The following is a 20,316-nucleotide window of genomic DNA, read 5'->3' on the forward strand; positions in this document are numbered from 1 at the left end:
CCAGAAGCCGACCCTCGCATCTCCTAATCACAGATTCTCAGCAGGCATCCCCTCAGGCTTTATGGACATCTCAACCCCAGCCCTTAGGCTAAAATCATATATATATATATATATATATATATATATATGTTTAAAAATAAAAACAAAATGCTGAAACTACTCAACTGTTGACTATTTGCAGCCTTTTCTGTTTGTATGTCCCATTTCCAGAATCCGCAGTATTTTGCTTTAATATTTCTTTAAAGCCTACCTTAGACCCTGGTAATTGTGCTCTTGAAGTGCTATTCCCCACAAGAAAATCATTATGGAGACCCTATATTGAAATAGAAACAGCTCTGATACTGAAAATTGACTGGAAGTGCAACTAAGACTGACAGAAGCTTTATCTGAGATGCACTATTTCAATAAAAGCAGAGATGAGGGAGTGGTTGCCATTCATTGGAGAAATATACATGACCTTGTCATCACCAACACCTTGTTCCGCCAGAGAGACAAGTACAAGGCATCGTGGAAACATCCTCACTCCAAACACTGGCACCTGCTTGACTATGTCATCGCCGGAGCCTGGGATCGCAAGGATGTGCGCATCACCTGCACCATGACAGGAGCTGACGACTGCTGGACAGACCATCGCCTAATCTGATGCATCATTGACATCAACATAGCTCCAATGTGGAGACGGCAGCAGAAGCGGTGCTGCAAAAAAATCAATGTTGGGGCACTTAAAAACCCGGCTGAGAGAGCCCTATACAGTCAGCGCCTCACAGCTAACCTGGCGTGCCTTGATGACCCTGAGATGCAGAATACCCACAGCGCTTGGTCTGCCCTCCAGGCCTCCATAACCAGCGCCTGCAAAGAGACGCTCAGTCACTCGACCAGGAAACACCAGGACTGGTTTGATGAGAATGATCAGGGGATCCAAGAGCTAATAGATCGCAAACGCAGGGCATTTCTGAGCCTTAAGCAACAACCCAACTCCGGAGCAGCAAAGCAACATTACAGACGCCTCAAGGCTGAGGTCCAACAAAAAACCCAGGACCTAAAGAACAGGTGGTAGATGGAGAAAGCACAGGAGATACAGCAGCTGGCCGACAACCATGATGTGCGCAGATTCTTCACTGCAGTCAAGGCCACCTATGGCCCAAACACCCAAGGCCCCACCCCACTGCTGGTCAAGAATGGGGAAACACTCATCAAAGACACTGAGACTGTCAGGGCCTGCTGGAAGGAGCACTTCGAAGACCTCCTCAATCGAGACTCTGCCTTTGATTGAGTGTTCTCGACTCCATCCCGCAGCATGTTACCCGCCCATCTCAGTAAAACCCCAACACTGCACAAGGTAGAAAAAGCCGTAAGACAGCTTAAGAACAAGAAGGCTTCGGGAGCGGATGGAATCCCTATTTGAGGTACCGAAGTATGGCAGTGAGGCACGACTGACGTGAAGACATGAGCTCATCTCTCTCATCTGGAGGGAGGAAAGCATGCCGGGAGATCTCAGAGATGCAGTGATTGTTACCATTTGTAAAAAAGGGGACAAGTCCAACTACGGCAACTACAGGGGATTCTCCCTGTTATCAGCCACTGGGAAAGTCGTCGTGAGAGTCCTCCTCAACCGTCTTCTCCCTGTGGCTGAGGAGCTCCTCCCGGAGTTACAGTGCAGATTTCGTCCCCTTCGGGGCATAACGGACATGATTTTTGCAGCGCGACAGCTGCAGGAAAAATGCAGGGAACAGCACCAGCCCTTATACATGGCCTTCTTCGACCTTACAAAGGCCTTTGACACTGTCAACCGTGAGGGTCTATGGAGCATCCTCCTCCGTTACGGGTGCCCCCAAAGGTTCGTCAACAGCCTCCGCCTGCTCCACAGGCCATGATCCTTAACAATGGATCCATTACAGACCCAATCCATGTCTGGACCGGGGTCAAACAGGGCTGTGTCATTGCCCCAATCGTCTCAATCTTCTCAATCTTCCTCGCTGCCAAGCTTCACCTCACAGCCGACAAGCTCCCAGCTGGAGTGGAACTAAACTACAGAACCAGTGGGAAGCTGTTAAACCTTCGCTGTCTCCAGGCCAGGTCCAACATCACCCCAACCTCTGTCGTCGAGCTACTGTATGCAGATGATGCCTGCGTCTGCGCACGTACAGAGGCTGAACTCCAGGACATAGTTGACGTATTTACTGAGGCATACGAAAGCATGGGCCTTACGCTAAACATCAGCAAGACAAAGGTTCTCCACCAGCCTGTCCTTACCACACAGCACTGTCCCCCAGTCATCAAAATCCACAGCACGGCCCGGACAACGTGGGCCACTTTCCATATCTCGGGAGCCTCCTATCAACAAGAGCAGGCATTGACGACAAGATCCAACACTGCCTCCAGTGCGCCAGGGTAGCCTTCGGCCTCCTGAGGAAAAGAGGTTTTCAAGACTGTCACAAACCTTCAAAACTGTCACCGAGCTCATGGTCTACAGGGCTGTAGTAATACCCGCCCTCCTGTATAGCTCAGAAACATGGACCATGTACATTAGGCACCTCAAGTTGCTGGAGAAATACCACCAACGATGTCTCCGCAAGATCCTGCAAATCCCCTGGGAGGACAGACGCACCAACATTAGCGTACTCGACCTGGCCAAAATCCCCAGCATCGAAGCACTGACCACACTTGATCAGCTCCGCTGGGCAGGCCACATAGTCCGCATGCCAGACACGAGACTCCCAAAGCAAGCGCTCTCCTCGGAACTCCTTCATGGCAAACGAGCCAAAGGTGGGCAGCGGAAACATTACAAGGACACCCTCAAAGCCTCCCTGATAAAGTGCAACATCCCCACTGATTCCTGGGAGACCCTGGCCAAAGACCGCCCTAAGTGGAGGAAGAACCTCCGGGAAGGCACTGAGCACCAAGAGTCTCATCGCAGAGAGCATGCAGAAATCAAGTGCAGGCAGCGGAAAGAGCGTGCAGCAAACCAGTCCCACCCACCCCTTCCCTCAAAGACTATTTGCCCCACCTGTGACAGGGACTGTGGCTCTCGTATTGGACTGTTCAGCCACCTAAGAACGCATGTTAAGAGTGGAAGCAAGTCTTCCTCGATTCCGAGGGACTGCCTATGATGATGATGATAACTGACGGTGGGGGACACAAGAAGACAAGCAGTTCAGAGTGAAAAATACATAATGGGGCCAGTACGAATGAAAAGAAAAGTAAACTGGAGGTTAAAAACCATTATTAACACACCATTTCTGCACTGGGTGGAGTATAACTGCAGTCCATGACTCTGCAGTCTGTCATCAACATCCAGCAATTTTCTTTAGTCTTGTTGATGAAAACATCAGAATCCACTTGGTGGTATTATCAGCATCTGAGTTGTGACCATAGTGGAGTACTATTTCACACCCGGTGTGAGAGTTCCAGAGTTGAGAGTTGAGTGTGAACATCAAACACCCCTCCCAAAAAAAGGGGCACTGGAAAACATTTATTTTGGAGTGTGATCCCCCCGCCTTGCAGGGGGGCATTTGTTTAAAGTGCACAACAAAAATAGTTGAGTGTGAACATCAGGACCGGCGCTGCAGGATGCGGACCACCATCAGGAATCTCGCCGGAAATTTATTTGTGTGCAATAGAGTTAGGAAAGGGCTTTCATCCAAAATAACTTTGAAATATTATTTTTCCTCATTGCACCATTCAAGCACCTCTTGCCAATTAAGTAAGGCGGTCTGGGGTGCTACAACCTATCACTAGTGTGTCTCTATACCGCAGGGCGAAGGAAGAAAGATTTTGTGTTTACTTTTCACATCTTCACGAGATCCCAAAGTGCTTCAGAGCCAATTAAATTACCTTTTGGAAGCATAGTCACAGTCACCCTAACTGTACAGGGTATTGGTGAGGCCGCACCTGGAGTACTGCGTGCAGTTTTGGTCACCTTACTTAAGGAAGGATATACTGGCTTTGGAGGGGGTACAGAGACGATTCACTCGGCTGATTCCGGAGATGAGGGGGTTACCTTATGATGATAGATTGAGTAGACTGGGTCTTTACTCGTTGGAGTTCAGAAGGATGAGGGGTGATCTTATAGAAACATTTAAAATAATGAAAGGGATAGACAAGATAGAGGCAGAGAGGTTGTTTCCACTGGTCGGGGAGACTAGAACTAGGGGGCACAGCCTCAAAATACGGGGGAGCCAATTTAAAACCGAGTTGAGAAGGAATTTCTTCTCCCAGAGGGTTGTGAATCTCTGGAATTCTCTGCCCAAGGAAGCAGTTGAGGCTAGCTCATTGAATGTATTCAAGTCACAGATAGATAGATTTTTAACCAATAAGGGAATTAAGGGTTACGGGGAGCGGGCGGGTAAGTGGAGCTGAGTCCACGGCCAGATCAGCCATGATCTTGTTGAATGGCGGAGCAGGCTCGAGGGGCTAGATGGCCTACTCCTGTTCCTAATTCTTATGTTCTTATGTTCTTATCATGCAGGCATATGCAGTAGCCAATTTGTGCACAGTAAAGTCCTACAGAAAGCAATTGATAATGTTTATTTGATGAATTCATTGAGGGAAGCAAGTTGGTCAGGGCACCGGTAGAACGTTCTGCTCTTCTTTGAATACTACTGTTGAAGCTTTTATATTGGCCTCTGATAATATTGTACTCCTTCCTGTGGTTTTTTGTATCTTGACCTCTGATAATAAAGCACGTGTTTATTTTTTGCTTTTTCTGCCCTCCTCAAAAGTGGAATACTTCACTGCCACGTAATATTCTAATTAATAGACTGATCAAGACTGATTGCATGCACTCAATGGGAGCAGGTGGATTCTAATAGTTGTCAAAATTCAGATTCAAATGTGTGACTCCGAGGCATGAGTGCTGCAGCTACTGGGATGTCTGATGCAGAATTGTATCATTCTGAATTAATTTTTTTTAATACATGCGTGCCAATCCTCTATCACAACAGGGAAATCCTCCATAGAGAATAAGCACAGAAATAGAAATGGTAATGTTTGGTGTGAGCTGAATGCAAAATATAGAAACCATTACAGAGAAGATGCCTTCTGCGTTGACAAACAATTTTTCATAATATTTAGGAATGGAAGCATTTGTAGTAACAACATTATTGTTGCAAGGTCGATTGATGTTTTTGAAACACTTGTGGGGATCATTCACAATTACTATGGAAATGTACTTTGTACTATTGTACAGGAAAACCTCTCAGTATAATTGTTCAAAATGTAGCACGTGAGAAACAGGACATCACCAGTGCATAGTAAAGCCACTCTGTTTCTGCTATTTTAGAGACTTGAGCATATAATACAAGCTGACACTCCAATGTAGTACTGAGGGAGTGCTGCACTGTTTAAGGTCGCGTCTTTGGGATGAGATGTTAAACCAAGGCTCCATCTGCCTTGGTGAACAGGCAACCAGTGTAAGTCAGCGAGCATTGGGGTGGTGGGTGACCGGGGCCCAGGAGAGGTGAGAGCCCAGGGGCAACACGGGCCAGCCCACACTGCGATAAGTGTGCGCACTAGGTCCGTGCAGCAGGGCTGTTCTTGGGTAATCCTTGCCATTGGACCAAGACCTGGCTCTGTCAAGCCCGTGTGGTGGCTGGTGTGCAACGGCCATCACGCATTATAAAAATCCACGCACAGGCATCTTCCACCCTTCAAGATGTATTCGGCATCTGGAATATTAGGTCCTTCATTGAAACACCTGTGAACTCATCCTTTTTTGGCGTGGAAGCTAGTCATCCTTGTTTCGAGGGACTGCCTATGATGATGATGGTGGGTGAAAGGGACTTGGTGTGAGTAAGGATTTGGGCAGCAATTGGATGAGCTCAATTGATGGTTTGTGGAATGCCGGCCAGGAGAGCATTGGAATAGTCAAGTTTGGAGATGACAAGAGCTTGACTGAGGGTTTCAGCAGCAGATAGATTAAGGCGGAGCGGAGACAAGCGATAATACGGAGGTGGAACGAGGTGGTCTTTGTGATGGAAAGGACATGAGGTCGGAGGCTCAGCTCACGGTGAAATAGGATGCCAAGGTTAGGAATAGACTGAGTCAGTGGCTAGGACATGGAATCGATGGCTAGGGAACGGAATTTGTGCTATAAAGTGTTTGAGCCGTCCCGAGGTTATGGTGTGCTATCTAAATGCAAGTTCTTATTTTCTTAACAAAGCGATTTGACATTTACAGCTAACACTGATAAGAATGGACATCTTAGGTGCTTTTTTTTTTAGCATTTCAGCAGGAGTCTAAACCACTTCACTATAATTGGATAGTTTATTTACATTGGTTATATGGCTCCAGGATTACTTCTCATTGAATTCATTAATATTTTTCATAATAAATGGATTTTGAACATCGTGACAGGAGTCATTTTTTACCTATTTGGCTGAGGGGTGAACTGCAGCTTGATTATACTGTTCCAAACAAAACGTCCAGTAATCTAGGAAATTTTCACCATCATTACTTTTAAAAGCCGATACAGCGATTCACATTTTAAACTCACCTGTCAAGTGGTATACAAAATTACTACTGCTGCAGGTTTGAGGCAATTTAGCACCTCAGTCAAGTGTATTCTGTTAAGCCGAATTGACTGACCAGTCAATCCCTAGCCATGACTAACAGGACGTGATTCTCTGTTTTTCAACTAGGCAGAACAAGACAACAGGCACCCACTGCCAGCTTTTGCCAATTTGCACATAGAGGTTCTAGATGAAAACAACCAGGCCCCATACTTTGAACAAACCACCTTCCAGGGCTTCATCGTTGAGTCTGCTCCAGTGGGAACAACCCTTTCAGACAGTCGGAATTTAACAACACCATTAAGAATTGTAGCACTGGATAATGATGTGGAGGAGGTGAGTGCTGCTGTTGGTTGTAAGTGTATATATTATAATTAGGACTTTAAAATAAACATATGTATCTCATTTTTGAAAATAATGCAAATTGTCATGAAATCTGCAGTAACATTTGCTTTATTTTCATTTTAAAGAGCTCTCCATGAGATTTGAAAGGTGCACAGTCTTGTTCGCCACCAAGCACTGCAGAACCTATTCCAATTGTAACACTTCATGATGTTTTTATGATGTTGAGGGTGCATATTTTAATCTCATCTTCATGATCAGTTTTCCATTTGTGTGAATCTTGTTTGTCTGTTTATTTGTAGGTGCCATCAGGTGCTACTCCTGTATGTATTTAGGGTTGATTTATCTGTGTGTGCATGTTAGATAGTTATCTGTTTGCATGTTTTTGGTTCTTGTCAAGTGAGTGTTTTTTTTATTTCTCTGATCACTAACTGATTGCATTTGCCGTTTTGTTTTCGTTGACTTGTATATTTCATTTGACTTTATCGCCCCCCCCACCCCCGCAACCCGCAACCCGCATGAATTTCTAGTACTTTATATATGTATATATCTGCCCTGGTAAATTATTGACATTGTAAGACCTTGCTTTTTAATTAGATAATAATGGATGACCATTGTCCTGCAGCAGACAACTAAGGACAGGCAGGTTCATTTGACAAATGAAATCCTGGGTCAAGCTTTTCAGCTAAGTCTTTTCCCTGGTTCATGACGGATGGTAATCGTTTTTTTTTACGATTTGATTGTAATTTCAGCTACTGTTCAATCACATTTTTCAAAGTCCTGCTTTCTAATAGGCAGAACACTGGATGATAACTCAATTGAGGATAATCATGACCAATTGAGAATATGCTTACTGAATACTTTAACAGACGACAGGATGTTAACATCAGTAGAGACTTACTGGCTGCTATTATTGGCTGTGAAACTGACTACATATTTGGGCTCCGTTTTCCGCAGTGATTTGCGCCGTTTTTTTGACGCACGCCGCATGTTTTGGCCGAAATTTAAAAATCCAAGTTTCCCCAATCTTTCTGTGCCAGTGTAACTCAGTTAGTTATGATTCTTTAAGATTTGTTTTTTTTTGGCATCGTGGGGGCATAACGTAATGCCTGCGTCAGTTTTTCACAATTATGCAAGTTTGGCAAATTTAAATTTCTCCTAGGACGGCGTATGTGCCCATTCCTAAAAAACCTTCTGGGCACTGAAGGGAAAACCAGCTCACATCAAAGAATCGGCGCAGAACGACGCCATTATTTTTATGCAAAATTTTGGAGGGAGTCAAGAACATATAAATATCAATAATCATGCTTAAATTTCTAAAACTTAAAACGCAATAAATGGAAGTTTAATGGAATTCTTTAAGTTTTCTATTTTTTAAAACTGACACGCCAGCACCGAAAGTCTCCAAACTGGGCTCAGCCGGCAGAATCGGTCCCTCGCCCAGACACCGGGGTCAGGGCTCAGCTTGAAAAGATGCCCAGGGGTGGGGAGCAGTGGAAGGTGAACTGAAGGCATGAGAAGCCAACAGCATGCATCAAATGATCAAATGAAGCCCAGGGCAAGGGTTCCCGATCATTGCGCCTGCTCCGACCAGGGTGTGGTCTGTACTAGGGCTTTGACCTTGGGGAGAGAGTACAAAAAACATTGTCCTGCATATCTGCCATTTTGAGCTTCTTGCAAAGGTAGAATTTAATCATAGGAGCAATATTGACAATGCCATGCATAGAAACATAGAAACATAGAAAATAGGTGCAGGAGTAGTCCATTTGGCCCTTCGAGCCTGCACCGCCATTCAATATGAGTTCATGGCTGAACATGCAACTTCAGTACCCCATTCCTGCTTTCTCGCCATACCCCTTGATCCCCCTAGTAGTAAGGACTACATCTAACTCCTTTTTAAATATATTTAATGAATTGGCCTCAACAACTTCCTGTGGTAGAGAATTCCACAGGTTCACCACTCTCTGGGTGAAGAAGTTTCTCCGCATCTCGGTCCTAAATGGCTTACTCCTTATTCTTAGACTGTGACCCCTGGTTCTGGACTTCCCCAACATTGGGAACATTCTTCGTGCATCTAACCTGTCTAAACCCATCAGAATTTTGACTGTTTCTATGAGATCCCCTCTCATTCTTCTGAACTCCAGTGAATACAAGCCCAGTTGATCCAGTCTTTCTTGATAGGTCAGTCCCGCCATCCCGGGAATCAGTCTGGTGAACCTTCGCTGCACTCCCTCAATAGCAAGAATGTCCTTCCTCAAGTTAGGAGACCAAAAATGTACACAATACTCCAGGTGTGGCCTCACCAAGGCCCTGTACAACTGTAGCAACACCTCCCTGCCCCTGCAATCAAATCCCCTTGCTATGAAGGCCAACATGCCATTTGCTTTCTTAACCGCCTGCTGTACCTGCATGCCAACCTTCAATGACTGATGTACCATGACACCCAGGTCTCGTTACACCTCCCCTTTTCCTAATCTGTCACCATTCAGATAATAGTCTGTCTCTCTGTTTTTACCACCAAAGTGGATAACCTCACATTTATCGACATTATACTTCATCTGCCATGCATTTGCCCACTCACCTAACCTATCCAAGTCACTCTGCAGCCTCATAGCATCCTCCTCGCAGCTCACACTGCCACCCAACTTAGTGTCATCCGCAAATTTGGAGATACTACATTTAATCCCCTCATCTAAATCATTAATGTACAGTGTAAACAGTTGGGGCCCCAGCACAGAACCTTGCGGTACCCCACTAGTCACTGAAATGTCCCCATTTAACTCCTACTCTTTGCTTCCTGTCTGACAACCAGTTCTCAATCCATGTCAGCACACTACCCCCAATCCCATGTGCTTTAACTTTGCACATTAATCTCTTGTGTGAGACCTTGTCGAAAGCCTTCTGAAAGTCCAAATATACCACATCAACTGGTTCTCCCTTGTCCACTCTACTGGAAACATCCTCAAAAAATTCCAGATTTGTCAAGCGTGATTTCCCTTTCACAAATCCATGCTGACTTGGACCTATCATGTCATCTCTTTCCAAATGCGCTGCTATGACATTCTTAATAATTGATTCCATCATTTTACCCACTACCGATGTCAGGCTGACCGGTCTATAATTCCCTGTTTTCTCTCTCCCTCCTTTTTTAAAAAGGTGGGTTACATTGGCTACCCTCCACTCCATAGGAACTGATCCAGAGTCAATGGAATGTTGGAAAATAACTGTCAATGCATCCGCTATTTCCAAGGCCAACTCTTTAAGTACTGGGATGCAGTCCATCAGCCCCTGGGGATTTATCGACCTTCAATCCTATCAATTTCCCCAACACAATTTCCCGACTAATAAGGATTTAACTCAGTTCCTCCTCCTTACTAGACCCTCTGACCCCTTTTATATCCAGAAGGTTGTTTGTGTCCTCCTTAGTGAATACCGAACCAAAGTACTTGTTCAATTGGTCTGCCATTTCTTTGTTCCCCATTATGACTTCCCCTGATTCTGATTGCAGGGGACCTACGTTTGTCTTTACTAACCTTTTTCTCTTTACATAGCTATAGAAACTTTTGCAATCCGTCTTAATGTTCCCTGCAAGCTTCTTCTCGTACTCCATTTTCCCTGCCCTAATCAAACCCTTTGTCCTCCTCTGCTGAGTTCTAAATCTCTCCCAGTCCCCAGGTTTGCTGCTATTTCTGGCCAATTTGTATGCCACTTCCTTGGCTTTAGTACTATCCCTGATTTCCCTTGATAGCCACGGTTGAGCCACCTTCCCTTTTTTATTTTTACGCCAGACAGGAATGTACAATTGTTGTAGTACATCCATGCGGTCTCTAAATGTCTGCCATTGCCCATCCACAGTCAACCCCTTAAGTATCATTAGCCAATCTATCTTAGCCAATTCACGCCTCATACCTTCAAAGTTACCCTTCTTTAAGTTCTGGACCATGGTCTCTGAATTAACTGTTTCATTCTCCATCCTAATGCAGAATTCCACCATATTATGGTCACTCTTCCCCAAGGGGCCTCGCACAACGAGATTGCTAATTAATCCTCTCTCATTACACAACACCCAGTCTAAGATGGCCTCCCCCCTAGTTGGTTCCTCGACATATTGGTCTAGAAAACCATCCCTTGTGCACTCCAGGAAATCCTCCTCCACCGTATTGCTTCCAGTTTGGTTAGCCCAATCTATGTGCATATTAAAGTCTCCCATTATAACTGCTGCACCTTTATTGCATGCACCCCTTATTTCCTGTTTGATGCCCTCCCCAACATCACTACTACTGTTTGGAGGTCTGTACACAACTCCCACGAATGTTTTTTGCCCTTTGGTGTTCTGCAGCTCTACCCATATAGATTCCACATCATCCAAGCTAATGTCCTTCCTAACTATTGCATTAATCTCCTCCTTAACCAGCAATGCTACCCCACCTCCTTTTCCTTTTATTCTATCCTTCCTGAATGTTGAATACCCCTGGATGTTGAGTTCCCAGCCCTGATCATCCTGGAGCCACGTCTCTGTAATCCCAATCACATCATATTTGTTAACATCTATTTGCACAGTTAATTCATCCATCTTATTACGGATACTCCTTGCATTAAGACACAAAGCCTTCAGGCTTGTTTTCTTTAACACCCTTTGTCCTTTTAGAATTTTGCTGTACAGTGGCCCTTTTTGTTCTTTGCCTTGGGTTTCTCTGCCCTCCACTTTTCCTCATCTCCTTTCTGCCTTTTGCTTTTGTCTCCTTTTTGTTTCCCTCTGTCTCCCTGCATTGGTTCCCATCCCCCTGCCATATTAGTTTAACTCCTCCCCAACAGCACTAGCAAACACTCCCCCTAGGACATTGTTTCCGGTCCTGCCCATGTGCAGACCGTCCGGTTTGTACTGATCTCACCTCCCCCAGAACCGGTTCCAATGCCCCAGGAATTTGAATCCCTCCCTGCTGCACCACTGCTCAAGCCACATATTCATCTGCGCTATCCTGCGATTCCTACTCTGACTAGGACGTGGCACTGGTAGCAATCCCGAAATTACTACTTTTGAGGTCCTACTTTTTAATTTAGCTCCTAGCTCCTTAAATTCATTTCGTAGGACCTCATCCCTTTTTTTACCTATGTTGTTGGTACCAATGTGCACCACGACAACTGGCTGTTCTCCCTCCTTTTTTAGAATGTCCTGCACCCGCTCCGAGACATCCTTGACCCTTGCACCAGGGAGACAACATACCATCCTGGAGTCTTGGTTGCGGCCGCAGAAACGCCTATCTATTCCTCTTACAATTGAATCCCCTATCACTATCGCCTCCCACTCTTTTTCCTGCCCTCCTGTGCAACAGATTCAGCCACGGTGCCATGAACTTGGCTGCTGCTGCCCTCCCCTGATGAGTCATCCCCCGCAACAGTACCAAAAGCAGTGTATCTGTTTTGCAGGGGGATGACCACAGGGGACCCCTGCACTACCTTCCTTGCACTGCTCTTACTGCTGGTCTTCCATTCCCTTTACCTGCGGTACGACCAACTCGCTACACGTGCTACTCACGTCATTCTCAGCATCGTGGATGCTCCAGAGTGAATCCACCCTCAGCCCCAACTCCCAACTCACATCACTAGCTCCCAGTCATGGGGGCTCTATTTGCAGTCCGCCTTGTTCCTGGGTATGACAGTGAGATGGAGCGGCAGCAGCGAAGAAGACCACAAGCTGCTAACAGCGGGAGGATTAGGAGGTGCAGGAGGGCTCTCAACAGGAAGCCTTAACTGTTATGTATGTAATAACTTGATAGACTGAATACTGAATAGTAACAGTCTTTTTACAAATTGAGACCTTCCGGGGCTTTTCGTTCCCGAGTTGATCGTCTCAGTTCAACTCCAGCCTTGGGCGAGTGTTCTGAGTCTGTTATGCCTGGGGGCTGTGTACCCGATCTCAAGTGTGTGACAATGACCATGTCAGGGATTGAAAGTCCAGATTAATTGATGACAGCGTAGTCCTCTGATGACTGAGGGTAGGTTGGTTGGTCACTGATTGGGTCTTCTTCAGACTGTTCCAGTTCATCTGTGTGCCGCAGCTTTATCTGATCAACATGTTTCCTGCATGTTTGTCCATTCTTGAGCCTGACAGTAAACACTCTGTTACCCTCCTTGGCCGTAACAGTATCGGCGATCCACTTGGGACCTTGACCATAATTTAGTACACACACAGGATCGCTAACAGAAATGTCGTGTGACACAGCAGCGCGATCATGATACCACTGTTGACTTTGATGTCTGTATTCAACATGATCGTTCACGTCAGGGTGGACAAGAGGGAGCTAGGTCTTGAGACCTCTCTTCATCAATAGTTCAGCAGGGGGGACCCCGGTAAACATGTGAGGTCTTGTCCTGTAACTAAGCAATATGCATGACAAGCGTGTCTGCAGTTAACCTTGAGTTACACATTTCATACTCTGCTTGATGGTTTGGACAGCACGCTCTGCTTGACCATTAGATGCGGGTTTAAATGGCGCTGATCTCACATGTTTGATACAATTGAGTTTCTTGAACTCTTGAAACTCCAGACTAGTGAAGCAAGGTCCGTTGTCGCTTACAACGATGTCAGGCAGACCATGAGTGGCAAACATGACACGAAAGCTCTCAATGGTAGCTGTGGATGTACTGGATGACATAGAAACATAGAAACATAGAAAATAGGTGCAGGAGCAGGCCATTCAGCCCTTCTAGCCTGCACCACCATTCAATGAGTTCATGGCTGAACATGAAACTTCAGTACCTCCTTCCTGCTTTCACGCCATACCCCTTGATCCCCCGAGTAGTAAGGACTTCATCTAACTCCCTTTTGAATATATTTAGTGAATTGGCCTCAACTACTTTCTGTGGTAGAGAATTCCACAGGTTCACCACTCTCTGGGTGAAGAAGTTTCTCCTTATTTCGGTCCTAAATGGCTTACCCCTTATCCTTAGACTGTGACCCCTGGTTCTGGACTTCCCCAACATTGGGAACATTCTTCCTGCATCCAACCTGTCCAAACCCGTCAGAATTTTAAACGTTTCTATGAGGTCCCCTCTCACTCTTCTGAACTCCAGTGAATACAAGCCCAGTTGATCCAGTCTTTCTTGATAGGTCAGTCCCACCATCCCGGGAATCAGTCTGGTGAATCTTCGCTGCACTCCCTCAATAGCAAGAATGTCCTTCCTCAAGTTAGGAGACCAAAACTGTACACAATACTCCAGGTGTGGCCTCACCAAGGCCCTGTACAACTGTAGCAACACCTCCCTGCCCCTGTACTCAAATCCGCTCACTATGAAGGCCAACATGCCATTTGCTTTCTTAACCGCCTGCTGTACCTGCATACCAACCTTCAATGACTGATGTACCATGACACCCAGGTCTTGTTGCACCTTCCCTTTTCCTAATCTGTCACCATTCAGATAATAGTCTGTCTCTCTGTTTTTACCACCAAAGTGGATAACCTCACATTTATCCACATTATACTTCATCTGCCACGCATTTGCCCACTCACCTAACCTATCCAAGTCACTCTGCAGCCTCATAGCATCCTCCTCGCAGCTCACACTGCCACCCAACTTAGTGTCATCCGCAAATTTGGAGATACTACATTTAATCCCCTCGTCTAAATCATTAATGTACAATGTAAACAGCTGGGGCCCCAGCACAGAACCCTGCGGTACCCCACTAGTCACTGCCTGCCATTCAGAAAAGTACCCATTTACTCCTACTCTTTGCTTCCTGTCTGACAACCAGTTCTCAATCCACGTCAGCACACTACCCCCAATCCCATGTGCTTTAACTTTGCACATTAATCTCCTGTGTGGGACCTTGTCAAAAGCCTTCTGAAAGTCCAAATATACCACATCAACTGGTACTCCTTTGTCCACTTTATTGGAAACATCCTCAAAAAATTCCAGAAGATTTGTCAAGCATGATCTCCCTTTCACACATCCATGCTGACTTGGACCTATCATGTCACCATTTTCCAAATGCGCTGCTATGACATCCTTAATAATTGATTCCATCATTTTACCCACTACTGAGGTCAGGCTGACCGGTCTATAATTCCCTGCTTTCTCTCTCCCTCCTTTTTTAAAAATTGGGGTTACATTGGCTACCCTCCACTCGATAGGAACTGATCCAGAGTCAATGGAATGTTGGAAAATGACTGTCAATGCATCCGCTATTTCCAAGGCCACCTCCTTAAGTACTCTGGGATGCAGTCCATCAGGCCCTGGGGATTTATCGGCCTTCAATCCCATCAATTTCCCCAACACAATATCCCGACTAATAAGGATTTCCCTCAGTTCCTCCTCCTTACTAGACCCTCTGACCCCTTTTATATCCGGAAGGTTGTTTGTGTCCTCCTTAGTGAATACTGAACCAAAGTACTTGTTCAATTGGTCTGCCATTTCTTTGTTCCCCGTTATGACTTCCCCTGATTCTGACTGCAGGGGACCTATGTTTGTCTTTACTAACCTTTTTCTCTTTACATACCTATAGAAACTTTTGCAATCCGCCTTAATGTTCCCTGCAAGCTTCTTCTCGTACTCCATTTTCCCTGCCCTAATCAAACCCTTTGTCCTCCTCTGCTGAGTTCTAAATTTCTCCCAGTCCCCAGGTTCGCTGCTATTTCTGGCCAATTTGTATGCCATTTCCTTGGCTTTAATACTATCCCTGATTTGCCTAGATAGCCACGGTTGAGCCACCTTCCCTATTATACACTCTATCCACTTGGAATATGCATCCACCACAACTAAAAACATCTTTCCCAGGAAGGGACCTGCAAATCGATGTGGATCCTGGACCATGGTTTAGATGGCCACGAGCATAGAATCAGCGGTGATTCCGCTGGCGCTTTATTTAGCTGCAAACAAGTGTTGCACTGATGCACGCATGATTCCAGATCAGAGTCAATTCCAGGCCACCATACATGAGACCTGACAATGGCTTTCATCATGACCATACTGGGATAAGTGCTATGTAGATCATGTACAAATTTCTCTCTGCCTTTCTTAGGCATAACAACACGATTACCCCACAGTAAACGATCTGACTGAATGGATCGTTCATCTTTGCGACGGTTGTAAGGTTTGGTCTCATCACCCATTTGTTTTAGGTATGGCAGACCAATCACCACGAAGGACACAACGTTTCACAACCGATAATATCGGGTGCTGGCTGGTCCATGGCTTAACTAGTTGAGCCGTGACAGGGGTTCCTTCACTTTCAAAAGCATCCTTAACTAACAGTAGGTCTGCAGGTTGTGGCATCTCCACCTCCGGTGTGGGCAACGGCAGACGGTTCAGTGCATCGGCACAATTCTCGGTGCCAGGTCTATGGCAAATGACATAATCATAGACAGATAATGTCAGCGCCCACCTCTGGATGCGGGACGATATATTGGTATTTATACCTTTGTTTTCCGAAAGCAATGAAATGAGTGGCTTGTGATCGGTTTCCAGTTCAAACCAAAGACCAAACAGATACTGATATATCTTTTTAACACCATACACACATGTAAGGCTTCTTCTTCTACCATGCTGTAGGCTCTTTCCACCTTTGACAAACTTGTAGAAGTATACACAACAGGTTGTAGTTTACCTGACTCATTAGCTTGTTGGAGCACGCAACCAACTCCATATGATGAAGCATCACAGGCCAATACTAGACGCTTACATGATCATAATGTACCAGCAGCTTGTTAGAGCAAAGCTGATTAGTAGCTTTCTCAAAAGCTCTATCTTGAGACGCACCCCAAACCCAGTTGTCGCCTTTTCTTAGCAGCATGTGCAGTGGCTCTAATGAAGTGCTCAATCTCGGTAAGAAATTAACAAAATAGTTGAGTAGACCAAGGAACGAACGCAGCTCCGTCACATTCTGAGGCTTGGGTGCATTTTTGATGGCCTTGGTTTTCGAGTCCGTAGGCCTGATGCCGTCAGCAGCAATTTTCCTCCCCAGGTGTTCAACTTCCGGTGCCATGAAGTTGCACGTCGAACGTTTCAGTCTGAGTCCCACTCTGTCCAGACGATGTCCAGGTTGTTCAGATGTTCAGCGGTTTCACGACCTGTGACCAGAATATAATCTTGCAACACGACGGTTCTAGGGACGGATTTCAGTAGACTCTCCATGTTCCTCTGAAATATGGCTGCAGCCGAGCGAATTCCAAAGGACAACTGTTGAAGATAAACAGTCCTTTATGAGTGTTGATGCACGTAAATTTCTTCAACGTCTCGACCAGCTCCTGTGTCATGTAGGCCAACGTCGGATCCAGTTTCGTGAATGACTTCCCCCCCGGCTAGCGTTGCAAATAGGTCATCAGACTTTGGTAACGGGTATTGATCTTGTTTCGAAACTTGGTTGATCGTAACCTTGTTGTCTCCACAAACCCTGACAGTGCCATCACTCTTCAACACAGGAAAAATGGGGCTGGCCCATTCGTTAAATTCGACTGGTGATATGCCCCCTTCATGCTGGAGTCTGTCCAGTTCGATTTTGACCTTCTCCCTCATCATGTACAAAACTGCTCGAGCTTTATGATGGGCGGGTCTTGTATCTGAGTCCATGTGGATCTGCACCTTGGCTCTCGTGAAATTGCCGATGCCTGATTCAAACAGCGAGGGGAACTCGCTCAGCACTTGAGTACATGGAGTATCCTCCTCCGACAACAACGCTTTGATATCATTCCAATTCCATTTGATTTTTTCTCGCCGATTCCTGCCAAACAGCGTTGGACCATTGCCTGGAACAATCCATAATGGTAAATCGCACCATCATACGACACCTTGACTACTGCACTGCCAATCACCGTTATGAGTTCTTTAGTGTACGTATGCAACTGAGCATTGACTGGACTCAGCTTAGGCCTCACAGCCTTAGTATCCCACAGCTTGTCGAATGTCCTCTGGCTTATTATTGATTGACTCGCACCCATGTCCAATTCCATCGGTACCGGCACACCGTTAAGTTTCACATTAATCATTATCGCTTGGCTCTTTGTCAGGAACGAATACAGTCCATACACTTCCTCCTCTGGTATCTCGGATTGCATATCCAGATCCGCGCTATACTGGTCATCATCCTCCACTTGGTGTGTCGCAGCACGCTTGCTCAGTTGCGGACGCATGCGCTGGAGATGACCCAGTCTCGAACAGACTTTACAAATGTACTGTTTAAACCGACACTGATGAGGCCGATGATTGCCCCCACAACGCCAACATGTTGAAATCGGATTCATTCCCGTTGGCGGACTTTGGGCAGCCACAGGTTTCGCGTACGCAGTCGAGTAGGCCCTGCCATATGCAGCTCTGCCAAACGACGATACAATCTTGTTTACAGTACTTGCCAAGTTCCGATTTTTCGATGATATCTGCTTTAAGTTTTTGTTTTTTGTCCGTCGTTATGCATGCCTGGGCAATCGTGATGGCCTTGCTCAAATCCAGCATCTCCGCTGCCAGTAGTTTACGCAGGATCACCTCGTGGTTGATGCCGATTACAAAGAAATCCCGCAGCATGTCTTCCCAACATGTTTTCGGACTTACGCGGTCCAGCTAGACGTCTTAGGTCGGCAACGAATTCTGACACACCCTGGCCCTCAGAACGAACGTGCTTGTAGAATCGATATCGTGAGATGATGATGATGCCTTCTGGTTTGAGATGGTCACGTACCAGAGCACACAATTCCTCATAGTCCTTGTCCGTTGGACTTGCAGGCGAGAGAAGATTCTTTGAGTCCATAGATTTTTGGACCGCAAACCGTGAGGAAGACCGCCCTGCGCCTAACTGCTTCAGTGGGTTCCTCCATTTTGTTGGCCAAGAAGTACTGGTCCAGGCGAGCTACAAAATTTGCCCAGTCCTCTCCCTCCACGAATCTCTCCAGAATTCCAATTGTACTCATCTTTGCATGCGAAGGTTCTTAAGTTACCTCGTCGCCAAATGTGATGTATGTAATAACTCGATAGACTGAATACTGTAAACTAACACAGGTACAAACCTGGCTCTGCTTTATTAGGGCCCAAAGTGACAACATTATATGATGGCTTGCCTTTTATACTTGGCCTGCACACACGTGCGTACAGCCCAATGACCTCCAACAGTGGCGCCACCTGGTGGCTAGTAACTCCAAGCCTACATACATGACATTAGCCACCTCGGGTCTTTAGGGAGCACTTCTCCTACCTGCACATAAGCCAGGAGTAGTGTAGTAGGAGTCTCCGTTTAACCAAGGAGGTGGTCACAGAATTCTACCACCTCTACTACAAATGCAAGGTTGGAGCGAACTCTTCCATGCTCCTTGACATTGACAAGAAGTTCTCTGGCAGGCGTGCCATTGCATCAAGCATTTCTGTGTGCATGCCCATCACCCTTCTTCTTCAAAGTCGTCAGGTTCTGCTGCACAGGACTCATATGTGCGAACTTGCCCTGCGGGGAGCTGGCACCTGAGCTGCCCTTTCCCCCTGCACTGGCTGCTGTCCACTTGTGCCCGGCGACTCACCACGTAAGATCCTCCCTCTAAACTCTGTGAAGTGTCATTTTATGGGCTGCTGCCTGGGAGTGTTAGATCGAGTGACAGTGCCCCTTCACTTTCCTCCTCCATAACATCGGAGACTGTCTGTGCATTTCTTGGGTAGCTGAAAGGAGAAATGCACAACATTCAGGTTGTGGTCAGGAGGGGGAAGCAAGATATCCATGTATGCACCCTCAGAAGTGAGTAGAGATTGTGGAATTGGGGGGGAAGTGGGAATTGGGATGGGATTGGGATGGGAGAAGAAGGATTATGTATGAGCATAACGTCATCATCAACATTGCTTTCAACCTCGCCGCTTGGCATGGTCTCAGTGACGCCCCTCCAATTATCTCCAACACTGTGTCCTCCAGCTGTATCAGGTTGTGAAGTCGGGCTTTCCCTCTGATCATTTGCTGCTGCTCATGGCAGTTGTGTGCCACTGTAAGGGGAGCTCGGAGTGTGGGTTCGAATCCACACTTCCCTGAGGTTCTGTACGTGCGATTTATGAGGATGGGTGAGTAACAAGGCACCAGACACAGTGGGTAAGAGTGCAAAATGGCTCATGTTGTTTATTTAGAATAGTAAACATAAAGATAGAGGGCATAGGAAGAGGTCGTAAATAGCAGCAATGGCACAATCTCACTCAACAACACAAAAAATTCTCGCAACAGGGAAGGGGAAGATAAGAGGTTGAAACATTCCACCCACACACAACCCCACCTCCCACTTCCACCCTTCTTACCAATTCCTATCCTAAATTGAGTCTGTGAGGGGGTTTGGGCTATACCCACAATCCTATCAACTCCGGGGTTTTGGGGGGCACTTATTTCAGCTTGGGGTCCCTCTGGGGTGGGTTTTACGGTGTTGGTCGGTTTGGTTTTCCTCCTCGATGTTGCGTCGGTTTCTTCTATTTGCCTCTCGGTTGGCTCCTATGCAAAAAGCTGCTGGAGTTAAGCACA

At 46.2% G+C, this 20,316-nt stretch overlaps 1 protein-coding gene across 1 annotated transcript in view; it reads left to right on the forward strand.

Annotated features, from left to right (window-relative positions):
• Positions 1-20,316, forward strand: part of pcdh15b (protocadherin-related 15b) — a 1,866,923-nt gene that overhangs the window by 1,169,304 nt on the left and 677,303 nt on the right. The window contains exon 13 of the mRNA XM_070875055.1: positions 6,639-6,845. Within this exon, the coding sequence (XP_070731156.1) occupies positions 6,639-6,845 (207 nt within the window). The remainder of the gene's footprint in view (positions 1-6,638; positions 6,846-20,316) is intronic.

This window comes from Pristiophorus japonicus, chromosome 3 (assembly GCF_044704955.1).
Source record: "Pristiophorus japonicus isolate sPriJap1 chromosome 3, sPriJap1.hap1, whole genome shotgun sequence".
NCBI classification, from domain to species: domain Eukaryota; kingdom Metazoa; phylum Chordata; class Chondrichthyes; family Pristiophoridae; genus Pristiophorus; species Pristiophorus japonicus.